Raw genomic sequence first — 15,725 nt, forward strand, 5'->3', positions numbered from 1 at the left:
TTTCCTCTAGGCTGCTTGGGCAGCCTTTCTCTGTGGTGGCTTGGCGGGGCGCGCCCCTCTAAATCTCTCTGTCCTGACAGTCTGACAGGTACGTCGGTCCCAGATCTGATTGTCAGCACCAACCATCAAATGTGGCTTCTCTTCCAGACCGACAGCAGTGGCAGCTCCTTGGGGTTCAAGGCTTCTTACGAAGGTAACTGCCCTTGGTGAGAAGGATGGCGTCTACCTGGGGAGGCAGAGACAGGGGCTCTGGGTTTGGAGTCAGAAGCTTTGGGTTCAAATCCTGGCTGTGCCCTGTACTGGCTTCCCCCTCCTCAGGAAAATTCCTGGACTTCTTTGAGGCCCAACTTCCTTCTTGGTTCAACGGGTCCCCAGGTTGCTTTGAGGATTATATTGAAAAACACAAAACTCACTGCCATTGAGTCAACGCTGACCCCTGGCGACCCGATAGGACAGTGTAAACCTGTCCCTGTGAGTTTCTGAGACTGTAATGCTTCACGCGAGTAGGAAGGCTCATCTTTCTCCTGCAGAGTGGCTGGTGCTTTCGAACGGCTGACCTTGCAGTTAGCAGCCCCACCAGGAACCTCCTCCACCACTAGGGCTCCTTTTGAGTCATTCACTTACAAGGCTGCACTCAAGGCACCAGCACAGACATCAGCTCCACCCCCTAGTCACGCCTGCTCCAGATCCGCCTTTCACACCAGCACAGCACAGAGCCATCTGACATGCAGCCCCAGGAAGGCTAGAGCAGAGCAAGGCCCCCGAAGGTTTTCACCAGCTGTCTTTTGGAAGGAGATCACCACGCCTTTCTTCCGAGGCACCTGCTGGTGGACTCAGACTTCAACCTCGGTGTTCCCAGCCAAGGTGCTATTGACCCCACCCAGGGCCTCCTTAAGTAAGACTCACCGTCACCAGATAGACTCTGAGCAGAGTCACCTGTGGAACAGAGTAGAGCTTCCCTGCGGTGGGTTTCTGAGACTACACCTCTCTACAGGAGCAGACAGCCTCATCTTTCTCCCCCAGGTCTTCTGGCGGGTTCAGCCTGCTGACTTGCAGGTAGCCCAACAAGGACCCCCCACACAGCCAGGGATCCTGTGGGGGGTGGTCCTTAGACCTTTCAAAAGCCCTTTAAAAGTTCTGAACCTTTCTTATTTTTAAAAGTTGTTAGGAGGCTGGGGGGATGGATAAATAAATACTAACACTTGTTAGCCAGGGGGCAATCATTTCCCACCGACTCTCTTTTCTGGACTGTAGCTATAGCCCAGTGTGGATGACAGGCAAGGCACATACCATGGTGGGCGGCCAGAGGAAGATGCAAATGGGAGTAGCCTTCAGCTCTTTGGGGGAAGAGGCATTCAGAACACAACAACCTCTGGGCCCCAAGAGATATCACACCTCCCCTTACCCACCAATCTTCTTGCAAACTTCCTCTTGGCTAATGAGTGCTAATGCTGATGCCCACCAGAACAGAAGGAGATGCTTGCTCATCTCTCCCCACCCCCCAAATATTTGCTGAGCTCCTGTTGAGTCCAGGCCTCTATACCAGCCTGAACTCTGCACCCTCATCTCAAAGGGCCTGCACTCCCAGGAGGGGACAAAGGAGGGAAGATGCAAGTACAGGACAAAAGCAAGACCGTGACTGTAGACAGAGTGGGGGCGGGGGGGGCCTCAGGAACAGGATCGCGAAAGGTTTCATCAGGAAAAGGAGCCGATGTCTTTAGGATGTCTTTCCCTGCTAGAGGAGCCCTGGTGGTAGTGGCTTAAGCATCGTGCTGATAGCTGAGGGTGAAGGGGTTCAAACCTGCCAGCCACTCTGTGGGAGGAAAATAAGGCAGTCCGCTTCTGAAAAGATTGATGGTATTGGAACCCCTGTGGGGCAGTTTTACTAGCGCCTCAATAAGGAGCCCTGGTGGTGTAGTGGTGGTGTAGTGGTTATGTCCCGAGCTGCTAATGGCAAGACCAGCCGGGTGAGACCACCAGCTGCTCTGGGGGGGGGAAACGCGAGGCTTTCTATTCCCGTACAGAGTTTCAGTCCTGGAAGCTCACAGGGGCAGGTCCCCCTGCCCTACTGGGTTGCTATGAGTCAGCATCAACCCAGTGGCAGTGAGTTTTAAAGGGCTGTTCTGAAACAGAAACGACTCAATGGCCGCTGGTGGTACCCAGGCACGATTCCACGGGCAGTGCAGATGGTGAATGCTCTCCGCCCATCACCAAAAGATCATTCCCTGGGCAGTGTGTTTGGATGGGTTTGGGGATAAGACATCAATAACATGATCTTAAAAGAGAGAATACTAGTTGACCAACAGAAGGAATACAGGGAACGATTCTGAGCAGCAGAGCTATTGCTGAAATTAACAGAAGGTAAAATGGGAATTAATCTAATGTCCTGTTTTATGGCTCAAGAGTTTAGGGACTAGAAGCTACTCTGGAGTTAGGCATCAGAGAATGGAGCTTAGCCGTGAAGACACAGACAGAAAGGACATAGGTTCAGCCCCAGGTTCAACCCCTTCAATGGTTGCCCAGGAGAAAGACAGACTTGGGGGAGACTGGAGAGCTGTGTCCAAACATTTGAAGGGCTCATCTCTCCGGGAAGAGGACTTGGCCTTGCCTAATGTCTGCTAAGAGCCTCAGCTGTGGGGGAAGCTTTATGTTCTTGACATTCAGTGTCATGGGGAGAACTGGGCTGCCCACAGGGACCAGCCAGGTACAGGAGGGGCTGCCCAGTCAGGAGCACTCTGACCCTCCCTCCATTCCTTCTCTTTCAGGCCTTAGAAGCCTTCTTTCGGGGATCGGGGTGGGGGTGGGGGAGATAGGGGGACTGAAGCTAAACATCCATTTGAAGAGTACTGCTCCCTGTCAATCATTGCTCACACCATATGGTGGCTTCTGTCCCACCTACAGTCAATCAGGTAATGCCACCTGACCAGGCCTTCTGCTTCTCTGTCTCCATGTCCCGTGTTTTCCTTACTATTCCAGTACCTCCTCACCCACCCACCAATCGTATAAGATTTCACCTCCTTAGAGCAACTTTGTAGAAGCCAAAGCATTCCGCCAATCAAATGGAAGCATGATTGTTCTAGAACCCGAACCTGGTCCCCGATTCTCTCTTCATTAAAGAACAAGCTGCAGTGGCACCCTGTCCTGCCCCTTAGGAAACAGATAAGTAATCCCACGGCTCTCCAGGATAGCATTCCCAACCCAGCTCTGGGTCCTATGAATCCATTCCAGGAAGAGGCTGCAAGTTCTTAATCTCACCGTCCTCCGGCCCAGTGCCCGGCACAGAAGAAGGGCTCAGAGAAGCTCACAGCATATGGTCCTAAGGACTTTGGACACAGGCACAAGTGGGCACCCTTCCTTGGCCCCCTCTCAATTCCTCGTCACCCATTTTACCACCTCCTGGTCCTCAGCAGCATAGATTCCAATACTTATTTACCCTACCTGATGCCTTGTTTTCAGAACAAAAACCACCCAACACAGTCACCCACTCCGGTAATTTAAGCCATTTGTACTCTCGCCCCAAATGTATGCACGCTCACTGTCACCGAGTCGATTCTGACTCATAGCCCTCCTGGGGGGGCAGCAGAGAACTGCCCCTGTGGGTTTCTGAGACTGTACCACTTTAAGGGAGTGGAAAGCCTCACCTTTCTCCTGAGGACAGGCTGGTGGTTTCAAACTGCCGACCTTGTGGGTGGCATCCCAATGCATAACTCTACCACTATGGCACCAGATCAAGTGCAGCTATCTGCTTTTGCAGCCCCCCAGGATCATTCCGGGGAGGGGGGCGGGGTGTGTGTGTATCACCTCCTTTGGGAAGCACAGCTCCCAAAGACCCCACATCCTCTCTAATGCCCCCACACCCATGTTTTAACTGGGTTCTGCCATTGACTGCCTGTGTGATCTTCAGCCATTTTTTCCTCTTCTCTGGGCCTCAGCTCATCGATATGAACCTCACCTTGTTGGTCCTTCATTTGCATTGTGATAACGAATATACTAAACTGTATAACTAACACTCTCTGTGTTTTTATTACTCCACGGGGGGATCAGTGTAGTGGAGCACCCGGCACAGGACCTGACAGCTGATCATTGCTCATTTAAAAGTTGCCCTGTTCTTCTGCATCCCTAGTCCTGAAGCCACTGCTCAAAGTTCCCGAATTACCTCTGGCCTCTCTCAGCCCTCCTGGGAAGCCCCTTAAGAACAGAGGGCTAGGCTCAGGAATGGGAGTGTTGCTGGCGTCAGAGGTTCCATGGGTGGATACCAGACATTCAAGGGCAGAGGCCTCTCAGGTATAGCACTTCTACTCCGCCCCCAGCAGACCTGACCCCATCATCTTCTGACCTGATTCAGGTAAAGGCATCATTGCCCTGGCTCAGGGCAATTGACACTGCAGCTGCATATACTTACCACCACCATCCCCACCATCGCCACTACCTCAATTACCACCACCACCACAACCACACAATTACCACTACCACCATTACCACCGAAAGCATGATTCCTATGAGGGGCAAGAGGCTGCAAACTGAGGGGCTTATTACTAAGACTTTCTTCCAGTGTTCCTGCTTGGCAGAATTCCAGCCCTAGCTAGTGGAGGGTGGGGAAGGGGACTCAGGCTCTCTCAATAGGTGAACATACAGAGCCAGAAAACGCAACCCCTCTCCCTGGGGGTGGCCAGCTGTGGGAAATGCACTCAGAGTCGCAATTGCTTTGCTTCTCAGTAGAACAAGAAATATTTAAGGAGCAGGCAATTAGCATTTACCAGAAACATTATAAAATTACACACAACTTGCTAACAAGTTTTAGCATCAAATCTGGGGGTCTCCCTGCTTCCTGAGTCTTCGCCTGGAAGTTGGCCACCTAAAGCCTGGGCTGGGCAGGCTGGCCCGAGAGAGGGAAGGGCAAAGAGCCTGACCCTGAAGACACGGAGGAGTGGGAAGGGAGATATTAGGCAGAAAGGAATTCCCATGGCCCAACGGGCTCACTTTAGGAATCTGGCCATCTCTTTACTCGCCAAAACGTTCTAAGACCCTGTTACATGTTGCAGACACCGGCCAGGATATTGAAGCTGCAAGGACCGGGAGGGCACGTCCACCTTCCCCTCATCCCCTGTCTGTCTTCACTGCAGTAGAGTACGGGCTGGAAAGTGGGGAAACGTAAAGACGGAACAGCCAATCTTCCTCCAGGACATCAAGACAGGCTTCCTGGCAGAATTGGGCCTGGAAACTGCCTTTTGCTTGGAGAATGAAAAGGAGGGTTTCCAGATACCCCTGAGAGGGAGACCATAGACAAGCTCAGAAAGCTTCTGGGGTGGACAGAACGGAGGGGAGAAGCTTTGCAGAAATAAATTTAGGGAGACGTTTCAGAGAAACCAAGTAAGGAGAAGATGGGCAAGACACCTCTGTAGGCAATGCCCATGGCCCCTTGGTCTGGAGCGCTCAATTCTAATAATAGGCCTTAGTGAGATTCCTGCAACGGTGCGGCTGGGCTGAGCTGGGCTGGGCTCTGGGTAATGGAGAGAACTTTGAAAGCAGACCCCAGGCAGCAGGCCAGTATCCTTATTCAATTTGGACACTACCCCCCGCGCCCCCCCACCCCCCCATGTCCATCTAGCATGGCCTCGGGCCATTGTTATCCGCCTCCTGTCTGTCTTCTCAGAACTCCTCTCATTCTGCGTGTTTGGTTCTCATAGCTGGAAGGCTCAAGCGGTCCAACCTGAGTTAGGATAAGAGCAGGCACCCCCCTCAGGTACTCATGAAGCTTCGATGGCACCATGAACACTTTCCTGAGCACTGAGACCCAGAGTTCAGCTGCATGCAGGCAGCATCTGCCTCTGCTCAGACACCCACAGTCGGAGCCACGCCCCACACAAGTCTGCTCTGGCTCCAGGGTGTGAGAGTGGCCTGCAACAGCGGATGCTGCAGCAGGAAAGTGGGGCCAGAAATCATTTGTGGATGAGATTTCCCCTCGGAAAACATAGGCTCTTGCAAATGGTAAGTTGCAGCTTTTGCTAATGCAGACAGCGTGACGGCAACCTCGGTGCGCCACATGTCCAGGCTCCCCTTTGTTTCCCAGCCGCTTTCTGTCCGTGACACGCAGTGTTCTGCAGGAAGGAGTGGGGGATGAAGAACGGCATCCATCCCTCTCACAGAAGCCATGTTCAGAGGCCCAGGGGTGCCGTTTCCTGCCGGCTGGTCTCCTTACCATCCCCCCAAGGCAGGAAGTGCGGCGAGTGTGAGATTTAGGCAAGGCCAGGGTACTGACTAGGCGCTGGGGTGGAATCACTTGACATGCTTCTGAACAGGTCTGAGATGGTACCTGGAATTCACTTGGGCCTGGAGTGGAGGAGCCGGTCTCTTTGTCTACACCGTTGCGGGTTCACTAAGGGTCACCCAGTTTTGTGGCACGTAACGCTCAAGGAAGGGAGGGTCAAAGATGAGGGTGGAGATCGGCGTGGGCCCCAGCATGCCAAAGAGTTAAGGTGACTTCCTTTAACAGTGAATTATGGGAAGGCACCGAGGAATCAAGAGACAGGAGAGCATCATGAGCAGGTTTCTATGAGGACGAAGGAAGGCAGTGATGTGGAGTAGGGCATGGAGGACTGAGGCAGCAGGGCCACCCAGGAAGCTGTTGCAATCATGCAGGTGAGACATTTAGGGCAGGGGCTGAGCTAAGGCAGGGCAGGAAGGGGGAAGAGCAGAGTGTACAAAGGAGAATTAGCCAACATGTGGCAGGGAGTGAGAACTGGGAGGGAAGGCAAAGGGCGGAACCAAGACCGATTTCCAGGTTTCCGGCTTGGACCTGAGACAGCCTCCAGGAAGCTTTCCCAACTCTCCCAGCCTGAGACAGGAGCTCCTTCCTCTAATTTCCCACAGGTTGCATGGTCAGGTCTGTCCACTTGTGTTGCCCTCATCCTTGACCTTGCCCTCGTTTTTTGTACCCACTGGATTGTGCGTTCTCCAAGAGCAGAGGTCATTGGCAGTCCAGTTTCCATGCAACAGATAGGAGCTGGTCTGGTGCATCAGACAAAGCAAGCACCCCTTCTGTTCCAGGCTCAGTGCTAAGCTCTGGGGGTGTTGCTGTTGTCAGGTGACCTTGAATCCAATCAGACCCATAGTGACCCTGTGCACCCCAGATGGAAGCACTGCGTGGTCCTGCGCCATCCTCACAGTTGTTCCGTGCCTGTTACCACCTGTGTCTCGTGGATGCACCATGGTCAATCATACATAATCAATCCCTGCCCTCCTGAGATGCACCCTCATGGGTGGGGAGGAGGAGACCTGGCAGCCAGCTGGGAGGGAAGGGAGCTGAGTTGGTAGGTCAGCCTCTTCCTGCCCCCAAGCTGGCTGTGAGTGCCATGGGATGAGAGATTGTTAGTCCGTTCTTCCCACTGCTCACTGCCCAAGGTCTGAAAGAGTAATCAATAAATCATCTCTGGAAATGAATAGATGAGCATCTGCAGAGGGCTACCCGTGCTGTGCAGGGAAAGAAGAGGGTGTGAGGAGAGAAAAGAAGGGGGAATCGAAGATGGGGAAAGTGTCTTGCAGGAGGGGAGGTCTGTAATGTGAGACACTTGGCCTCTGAGCTGGGAGTGGAGAAGGAGGTAGAGCTTAGGCTGGAGGACCAAAGGTGGCTGTGGACAAACGAAGGAAGTCCCACCTGTCCCGGAGGCAGCAGGTCCCAGGCCAAGTGTGGGCTCTGGCCTCCCTCCAAGTGGCGCTTCCCCCCTGGAGCACGTCAGTCAGTCAGTGAACTTACAGAGACACGTGATGGGGCTCCTTTGGTAAAGACATTGTCATAAGAGAGGGTTCTAATTTGCTATCAGAAATGGAAAAGCCTGGGAGAAGACAGGGCGGTTGAACCCAGGTGATGGGGAGAGGGCAGTCAAGAAGGGGGAGAGCACATGAGCCTGGCAGCCTTCAGTCATGATGTAACTGGAGGTGTCTTTGAAGCTTGCGTTTCCTCGCTTCCCGTTGGGCAGGGAAAAAAGAGAGAGAGAAAACTTATAAAATAGAACTATATTAACCTCGATAATAGGATATTACATGCATGACTTGCTCCAAGACAACATTTTCTTTGTCTCTCTGCAATCCTGGGCCCGGATCTCAGATTTGGTCAGCACTTGACCAAGAGGCCCAGGTTCAGGCATCTTTGAGGCTGGATAATGGGGCTCAAGGAATTCTCTGCAGGGAGATAGGGAGCTTAGTCCCTTTGCTCGCAGCTGGTGGGGAAGAGGTCTACCCTGGGCTTGGGGAGAAAGCCCAAAAGACCCAGACCAGGAAAAAGGATGTCCAAGAGACAGAAGCCACCCACCAGCCCCTCTTACCTCTCACCCCTCCCGCTCTCCGTAGCCCGTGGTTCTTTGGTCAGCAAAACCCCTATGCCTTGAACGCAAATGCTCCCCAAAGCTGGACTTCCCTTTAAGGTCACCACTGAGGTGACCTAAAGGTCACCTTGAGGTGTTCCATCCAGTGCAGGTAGCTCATTTCTCCATCCCTTATTCGGTTCACATTTGAGGGATTGTGCCTCACCGCCTCCGGGGACACTTCATCTCTTTTGAGTTGATGCCATCCAAACTCTGTCGCGCCCTACCCTCCCTCACCCATTAGCATCGTCATCTCTAAGCCATGTCTCACTATCATCTTGCCTCTCAGTGCCCTGGTCGTCTCAGTTCTTTTCAGCCCATCACCCTATGGCCACAGTGGATCTGGTTGTTCAGCACCTCTGGATGTCACCTACCCAAGTCTTGCTCAGGGACCTCTGTCCTTCAGTGCTCTCACTCTGGTCCTCCCTCCACTCCCATTCCCCATGCTGCCCTCGATCTCTCTACTGCCCTCGGGCTATGCTTGCTTCCTTCTGTCCCTAACAATTGAGCCTTTCTTTTCCACCCCTGGAGTTGAAAATGCAATCGGATGCTAACCCAAAGGGTGAAGGTTCAAGTCCACCCAGAGACACCTTAGAAGAAAAGCCTGGTGACCTATTTACACTCAGGTGGTCATGCCAAAGCCTGCCACTGCAGACTTCATTAAAAATTTTGGCACATGCTTCATTGTAGATATTTTCTTTTTTGGCATTCATTGTATTTTTGAAAGTAAATATTGCACTTACTTATGATGCTTCTTCATTGCTGAATTTTGGGGGGGGGGTTGGTGGCCCATTGTGTACTCAAGGGGACACCCTTACTCTCCTGACCCACCCACCCTGCCACCTGTGCCATTTGCCTTGGTGCTTCCACAACAGGCATGACCCTGTGCCGTACATTCCCACTTCCTAGTCAGCAAGCGGACCTGGAGAACCTCTCGTTCCTTGAGAACAGAGACCACACCCACCTCCGGCCCAGGGACTCCTTGTACTAGTCTTGTTTGTGTCCCCGAAGGAAGGAGCACTGGAGGGGCTGGGCACGTGTGCAAGGCCGGGCTTGCACTATGAACAGCTTCTGGACAACACACAGTTTGCCAGGTTGCCGCCTGCTCCTGTGACCCCTGTGTGTCTGTCCCCGCTGCCAGTGGCTCAGTTTTCATAAGCAGCTCACCAGGACTTTCTTCCAAGGCACTTCTGCATGTCCTTGGACCTTCAGCTTTTCAGTTAGCCGAGCACACGACTGGCGGCACCGTCCAAGGACTCCCTGAGTCCTCACTAAAAACCCTTAAATCCGGGCCCCACAGGAAGGATCCTCGGCAGCACGATCCAGCTCTGGCTTCTGATGATGGGTGACTGGAAGCACAGCTCTAAATGCCTGAATCCCCCGAGGCACAAATCCTCACACCTGGAGAGAACCTGCTTGGGGACACCCTGGGAGCAGGAGGGTCCTGCTCCTGCGTCCCAGGTCACCTTATGGGGCCATCGCTTCCTTTCCTTCTGATGCCCTGAAACTGGGGCCTGGAGCAGAGACAGCTCCGCAAGACTGGGTGCTGCTGGCAATATGTGGTCTCCGCGTATCCCCTCCCCACTCTTCCCAGAGCGGGAGGGAAGCTCGCTTTGTGGAGGGTTCAGGTGTGCTTTCTGAGGACAAGGCGGTGTATGAGATGAGAAGGTGGAGAACTGACCTCCACTTGAGATTCCTCAGACCTGGCGCCTGTTGATTTGGTCACACAGCTCTCCTCCTCCCTGGCCTCCCTACACTGCAGGACCCAAGAGGTTTGATCTAGATGACACGCCCCCACAATCCCAGTCATAGAATGCCTTACCTGCTAGGTCGTAAACAGAGCTAGAAGTCCTGGTAATATGAATGCCACAAGCAAGAGCCCATATGAGGCAGGGCCTGGGGATCAAACATCAACGTAGATCACCTGGAAGCCCAACAGATAGGAGCTTCTGCCTCTGCAGAATCATCCCTGTTAGCGTCGCCATTTCTGTGATCTGGCTCCCAACATGCCATGAAAAGCAGCATCCCTTTTGGACCAAGAACTCTGGGAAGATATCGCCCCAGTCACAGGACTCTCACAGCCCTCACCCCACCGTCTGCCACTTCATTTTTTAGCCCCATCTTTCCTGCTAGACGCCCCCTCCTTGGGAACATAGCTCCTCCTCCTCCTCCTCCTCCTCCTCCCCCTCCCCTGCCTTGTCTTCCCATCTTCTGCTCTGTGTCCTTCCTTCCATCATCCTCTCTTCCTCTATCATATCACTCAGCACAGGCCTGATGGGGGCCATCACTTGCTGGCTGACCCAAAGGAGACTCCAGGGACTTGGCCAAGCAGGCTCCTCTCCTGAAGGATCCTTGTTGACATCTATGAGAGGCCAGAGGTCCAGGCTTACCAAACCCAGGCCCCCGCAGCTCTCTCTCGGAACCCACTCCGTGTCTGACTCACAACGGTTGAACTAAATGAACTTGCAAAGCACACTTAGGGGGTCATTTGTTGTGTCGCAGCTTAAACCGAATTATAAAGTATCTTCATGGAAGTACTTCCTCATCAGAAGGCGGTGGGTCTGATTCTCGCTTAATCTCCGGTTGCGGGAAAGGCAGGCAGCAAAGATCAGCCGCCCTCTCTGCTTCCCCTGCCTTTCGCTCAGGAATAAGCTGTGTGCATTTACGATGTAGCCAGTGGTGATGGTAACCTAGAGGGAGAGTCAAGTTCAGCAAAGAGGTCTCCAAACATTAGACGTGTCACCTGCTCTGACAGGTAACTCACCTTCCCTGAGTGAAAACAGCCAAGCATCTAGACTACTTCTGTAAACACGGAAGACCAGATACTCAGTACCTGGGAGGCCCACCCGTCCTATTGCATTTAAGCGGGACATGGCAGGGCTCCTGGGGGTGAATCTACATAATGGGATTGAACGCTCCTCCCGTGCCACTCTGGAGTGGGTTCATGGCAGAGGTGCCGCAGAGCGGGTAATGTCGACCTCCTGCTCCAAGAGCGATATCCAGTCACCTTTTGTCTCTGTTTTCTTGTCTTTCAGAGATCGAGCAGGGCAGTTGTGGTGACCCTGGTATCCCTGCCTATGGCCGGAGAGAAGGCTCTCGGTTCCACCATGGTGACACACTCAAGTTTGAGTGCCAGCCTGCCTTTGAGCTGGTGGGGCAGAAGGCAATCACGTGCCAAAAGAATAACCAGTGGTCTGCTAAGAAGCCAGGCTGTGTGTGTAAGTGGGCGAGGAGGCGGCCGCTCTGAGGGCCCCACAGAGAGTCAGGGGACCCCACTTCCCAGCAAGTCCGGGGGCCCCACCCTTGAGACCTTACAGCTTCACTTTGGTTGGGCTCTTTGATTCCGTGGGGCCGGTCTGGTTGAGTAGCGGACACCGCAGCACTGACTGACTGGTCAAGGCTTTCATGGAGCTTCTTCAATGTCATCTTGCCCTCCTTCCGTGATCCTTGAGAGCGAGGTGGAGGCCACTGGGGAATGTGGTCTACCAAGCTGAGACACAGGGACTTTCTGCTCCTCTTTGACACTGCGGGTGGTAGCGTCCTGCGAGCCAAGTGGAAAAGACCACACGTGTATACGGTTGTAGACTGCGTATCAGCATCGGAGTACTGTGGGAAATCCTGGCCTTGACAGAATATAATGAAATTTCCAAAATCACTTCCTATTGGGTGGGGCTTCGAGAGCAATGAGGGAATCAAGCCATCTTTGCATTGTGAATCTTTGGGGGAAGGGGTTAGAGTGAGCACTCTGTTATAGGGAGATAACTGATAACCTCTTGGATGCCATGGCCATCCTTTTCTGTACAAATCATATCTTAAGTCTTGAGTCACAGTGGGATTGGCAAGGGCGAGGGGATTGTGTTTAGCCAAGGGAAGACCATGCACGGTCACTGTTGGGGAATCAGAGGTTCCATCTTCTCAGAGATGTTACATCTTCCACTCCCAGCCCTCACCACCCTACTTCTTCATCTCATGCATTCCACTATCCTCAGGGTCAGCCTCAGCCTCTGATCCTCCACCCGCATAGATGGGCTTCTTTGGGCCTCTGAGTTCCACACATTAGAGGACTGTGGCCCCTCAAGACTGGGGAAGTGAGTACCCTAAAAAACCAATCATGGGCCATCAATGATATCTAACAGTTGGGTGTGTGAGTTGGGGAATTGGATCATACCACAGTGATAATATTTTTCAAACCATAAGAACTGACTTTGTTTGGTCTAACTAAGCATTTTTGACGACTTGAGTTTATTAGTGGAAAAATCCTCACAGAGGTTTAAAGATCAAATACACGTTGAGCAAATCACCCTTTCTGAAAAGACTAACATTACATGTGCTCCGAATGTGGTTAGACTACGGAGCCCTGGTGTCAGCTTTGGAATCCTCTGGGAACTTGGGGACCTGGAGGGACAGGGAACAGTCACAGAGACCACTCGGGACTTTCAGCAACAAAGGGGCTGAGAGTTGCAGAGGCCAAGTTCAGGCAGGCGTGGGAGATAGGAGTCTGGCTAGGCAGGGGTCTGGCTAGGGTGGAGGCAGGGCTTCAGAAAGTAAAGACACAGACAGAGGACATCCGCAGTAGGACGGAGCTTCTCTGAACTGCATCCTCACAGGACAAGACAGGAGAACCTGGAGCGGTGCCGGGCAGAGAACTGGGAACAACGATGTGGGAAGCAGAGCCAGTCAGTCAGTGTTTGCCTTATTAGCTGCCATCATGAGCAACACGACCAGGGAAAGTCCTGGAGCATTCAAATCGTATGTTCAGGTTGTTGTGACCCATGGAGTTGTCGCTGAGAATTCGGGAGTAGATTGCCAGGGTTCTCTTTCTAGTCTGTCTCAGTCTGAAAGCTCTACTAAAACCTGTTTAAAATACACTGACAGACAGATGGTGGCTGGGTATGAGGTGCACTGGCCAGGAATCGAACTTGGGTCTCCCACATGAAAAGCTAGAATTCTTTCCCATTAAACCATTCCATCCAGGAACAATTTCAGGCCCCCACCAACCAAGAGAGAGAGGTAGCCATGCTTTGGAAATATTAGGGACAGGGGGTACGATTTGAATGCTCCAGGACTTTCCCTGACACCTTGATTCTAAGGAATGGTTTAGAAAATCATTTGAGGATCTTCACTCAGGTAGAAGACTTGGGAGTGCTGCTCTGCAGGCTCCCCGTTTCCAAGGCTGGGGGCCCCAGAGAGCCGGGCACCCACAGCAAGCCGCCGTGTGGGAAAGGGGGCAGAACAGCCCTGGCAACTGTGGCTCCATGCACTCTGTGCTTTCAAACAAGGAAGCGTGGGTTTGAGGGTGTGGACTGAGAGGCAGGCCCTCTGGGGGATCTTCATGGCATTTCTTCTTCCTGGCGATTATGGGCTGTCGAGGGATGACATCTTCAAGGCACCGCAATCTCTCAGATGTGCCTGGGGCCTCAGGAATGCTGGTTTCAAGGGAAGAGGGCCATGTGAGAGGGGACCTGTGCACCCTATCAGTGTTGATTTGCATGTCATGAAAGTCACCATCTGTCTGCGCTCTACTGTGTGTCTGGCCCCTAAACTGATGCTTCCTTAAGTCCTGGATTTGTGTTCAGGGACATCACAGTCTAACAGGTGGGAAAAGGGAGAGATGATGCTAACAGAGGCCTCTTGGCCTGAAAGAACTTTGGATTTGAATTCTGGAGCCTATATTCAACTCTCTCCTGTCTCTGGGCTTCATCTTCTTGATCTGCCCCATAGGGCACCCCTCCATGCTGGCTTCAGAACGTTGGTCACTTCTATTGCCATATTCAGAAAGGAAAAACGTAACGATGACATGAACAAACAAAAAATTTAAGAACAAAAGTGAACTGCTGTGGAGTCAGCTTCGAGTCGCGGTGGCCCTTGGGTGCCCAAACAGAACAGTGCGCCGCCACGTTGTCTGAGGCTGATCACCCGGGCTGTTCTTCCCAGGCTCGTCTGGGTGGATTTGAACCCCCAACCTCTCAGGCTTGCAGCTGAGCGAATGAGCCCTTCACATGCCTAGCGCCTCCATAGCAGGAATCATGCCCACATTGTCCACCACAAATGCTTGGAGGCCACCTCCTGGCGCCGGTCCTTCTGGAGCAGGACCTACTTGGATTTAGGATGTTCTGCCCCTGCCTCTCCGTCAAGTCTCATAGATCAGCAGAAAGGGTTCAACATCTGGAAACATCTGTAAAGACCTGAAACAGGGAAGTTGGTCTCTGTGCTTTATGAAGTGGTCACAAAGGTACATTCAAAAGGCCCTCTAGCAAAAGGCGGCCTCGGTATCCCTTTGCCTGGTGATGTGGTTGTTGTTTTTGTTACTAGATGCTGTCAGGTGCCCCCCCCCCCAGTCATGGTGACCTTAGGTACGACAGAACGGCACATTTCCCAGACGGGGGTCTTCCTCACACTCATTGCTACGTTTAAGCCCCTCGTTGCAACCATTGCGTTCACCCACACCACACGTTAGTCACAATCAAAATTCATACACTATTTAGCAGACAAGAATGCTCTTTGCTTCTTAGGATGTAAAAGGGACTTGGAAAAATCCTTTTGATAGCCCAATTCTCTTTCAACAATTATCCAGAGATGCTCCCCGCAGAGGATTCTTCTTTTCTGACGTGTTTTGTTCTAAGCAGCTTCCTGATCAGGAGGCTGCACAAATGCACGCTCTCTTCCCAGTCGCACAACATCTCCGGGAGCCAGCAGGGCCCTCGGGGTTCCTCTCACTGGCTTGGCGCTCCCTCACAGGGGTCCGTGCTCAGCAGATGATCTGATTCCATTTGGGTTTTCAAGAAGGGGGTGTGTCTCACCATGGAAAGCTTCGTCAAAGGGAAGGTGGGACCAGTTTCTTTCCTCCTGGTCTTCCCTAGTCCTGGGTTCATCCGCATCACCAGGGACCACTGCTCCAAATTAGTTTTAAGTCTCACCCCGTCCCGTCCATTCAACAGCCTTATTGACTGGCTACTGGACACCATGCATTGGATTCAGGGCAATTCAGACTCTGCGTGTGACGGGACTCACCCTGGTTGTCCTGGGGAGGCGTGTTGGGCCAGATTACATGGACTCTTCACCGTTCCAGGACTTCTGTCTATGGTGCTCGCTTCCTTACAAAGGAATAGGGAACCTTTCTCTGGCAACCCTGTCCAGTTTCCCTTCCCAAGAGAGACACTGGGAAGAAAGATACAAATAGCTCTGACGAAGATTTGCACAATACTTGATGCCTTGTTGACAGGCGAGCAGAACGCTTCACACTTCGCAAGGAAGCCAGGAAACCAATTATCAGTCCATTAGCAGCCACTTTCCAAAGAAGTTTCAAAACAACCTTCACCAGAAATATGGCAAGACTGCACAAATAGGTTCTCTTCTTCCCCGTTT

The 15,725-nt window shown here is 52.6% G+C and overlaps 1 protein-coding gene across 1 annotated transcript in view; it reads left to right on the top strand.

Moving 5' to 3' along the window:
• Window positions 1-15,725, top strand: part of CSMD2 (CUB and Sushi multiple domains 2) — a 734,077-nt gene that overhangs the window by 378,362 nt on the left and 339,990 nt on the right. Inside the window, exons 13-14 of the mRNA XM_045298912.1 lie at window positions 81-193; window positions 11,396-11,578. Coding sequence (XP_045154847.1) covers window positions 81-193; window positions 11,396-11,578 — 296 coding nt within the window. The remainder of the gene's footprint in view (window positions 1-80; window positions 194-11,395; window positions 11,579-15,725) is intronic.

The sequence above is a fragment of the Echinops telfairi genome, unplaced genomic scaffold (assembly GCF_000313985.2).
Source record: "Echinops telfairi isolate 266 unplaced genomic scaffold, ASM31398v2 ScPeMD7_7457;HRSCAF=8495, whole genome shotgun sequence".
Classification (NCBI taxonomy): domain Eukaryota; kingdom Metazoa; phylum Chordata; class Mammalia; order Afrosoricida; family Tenrecidae; genus Echinops; species Echinops telfairi.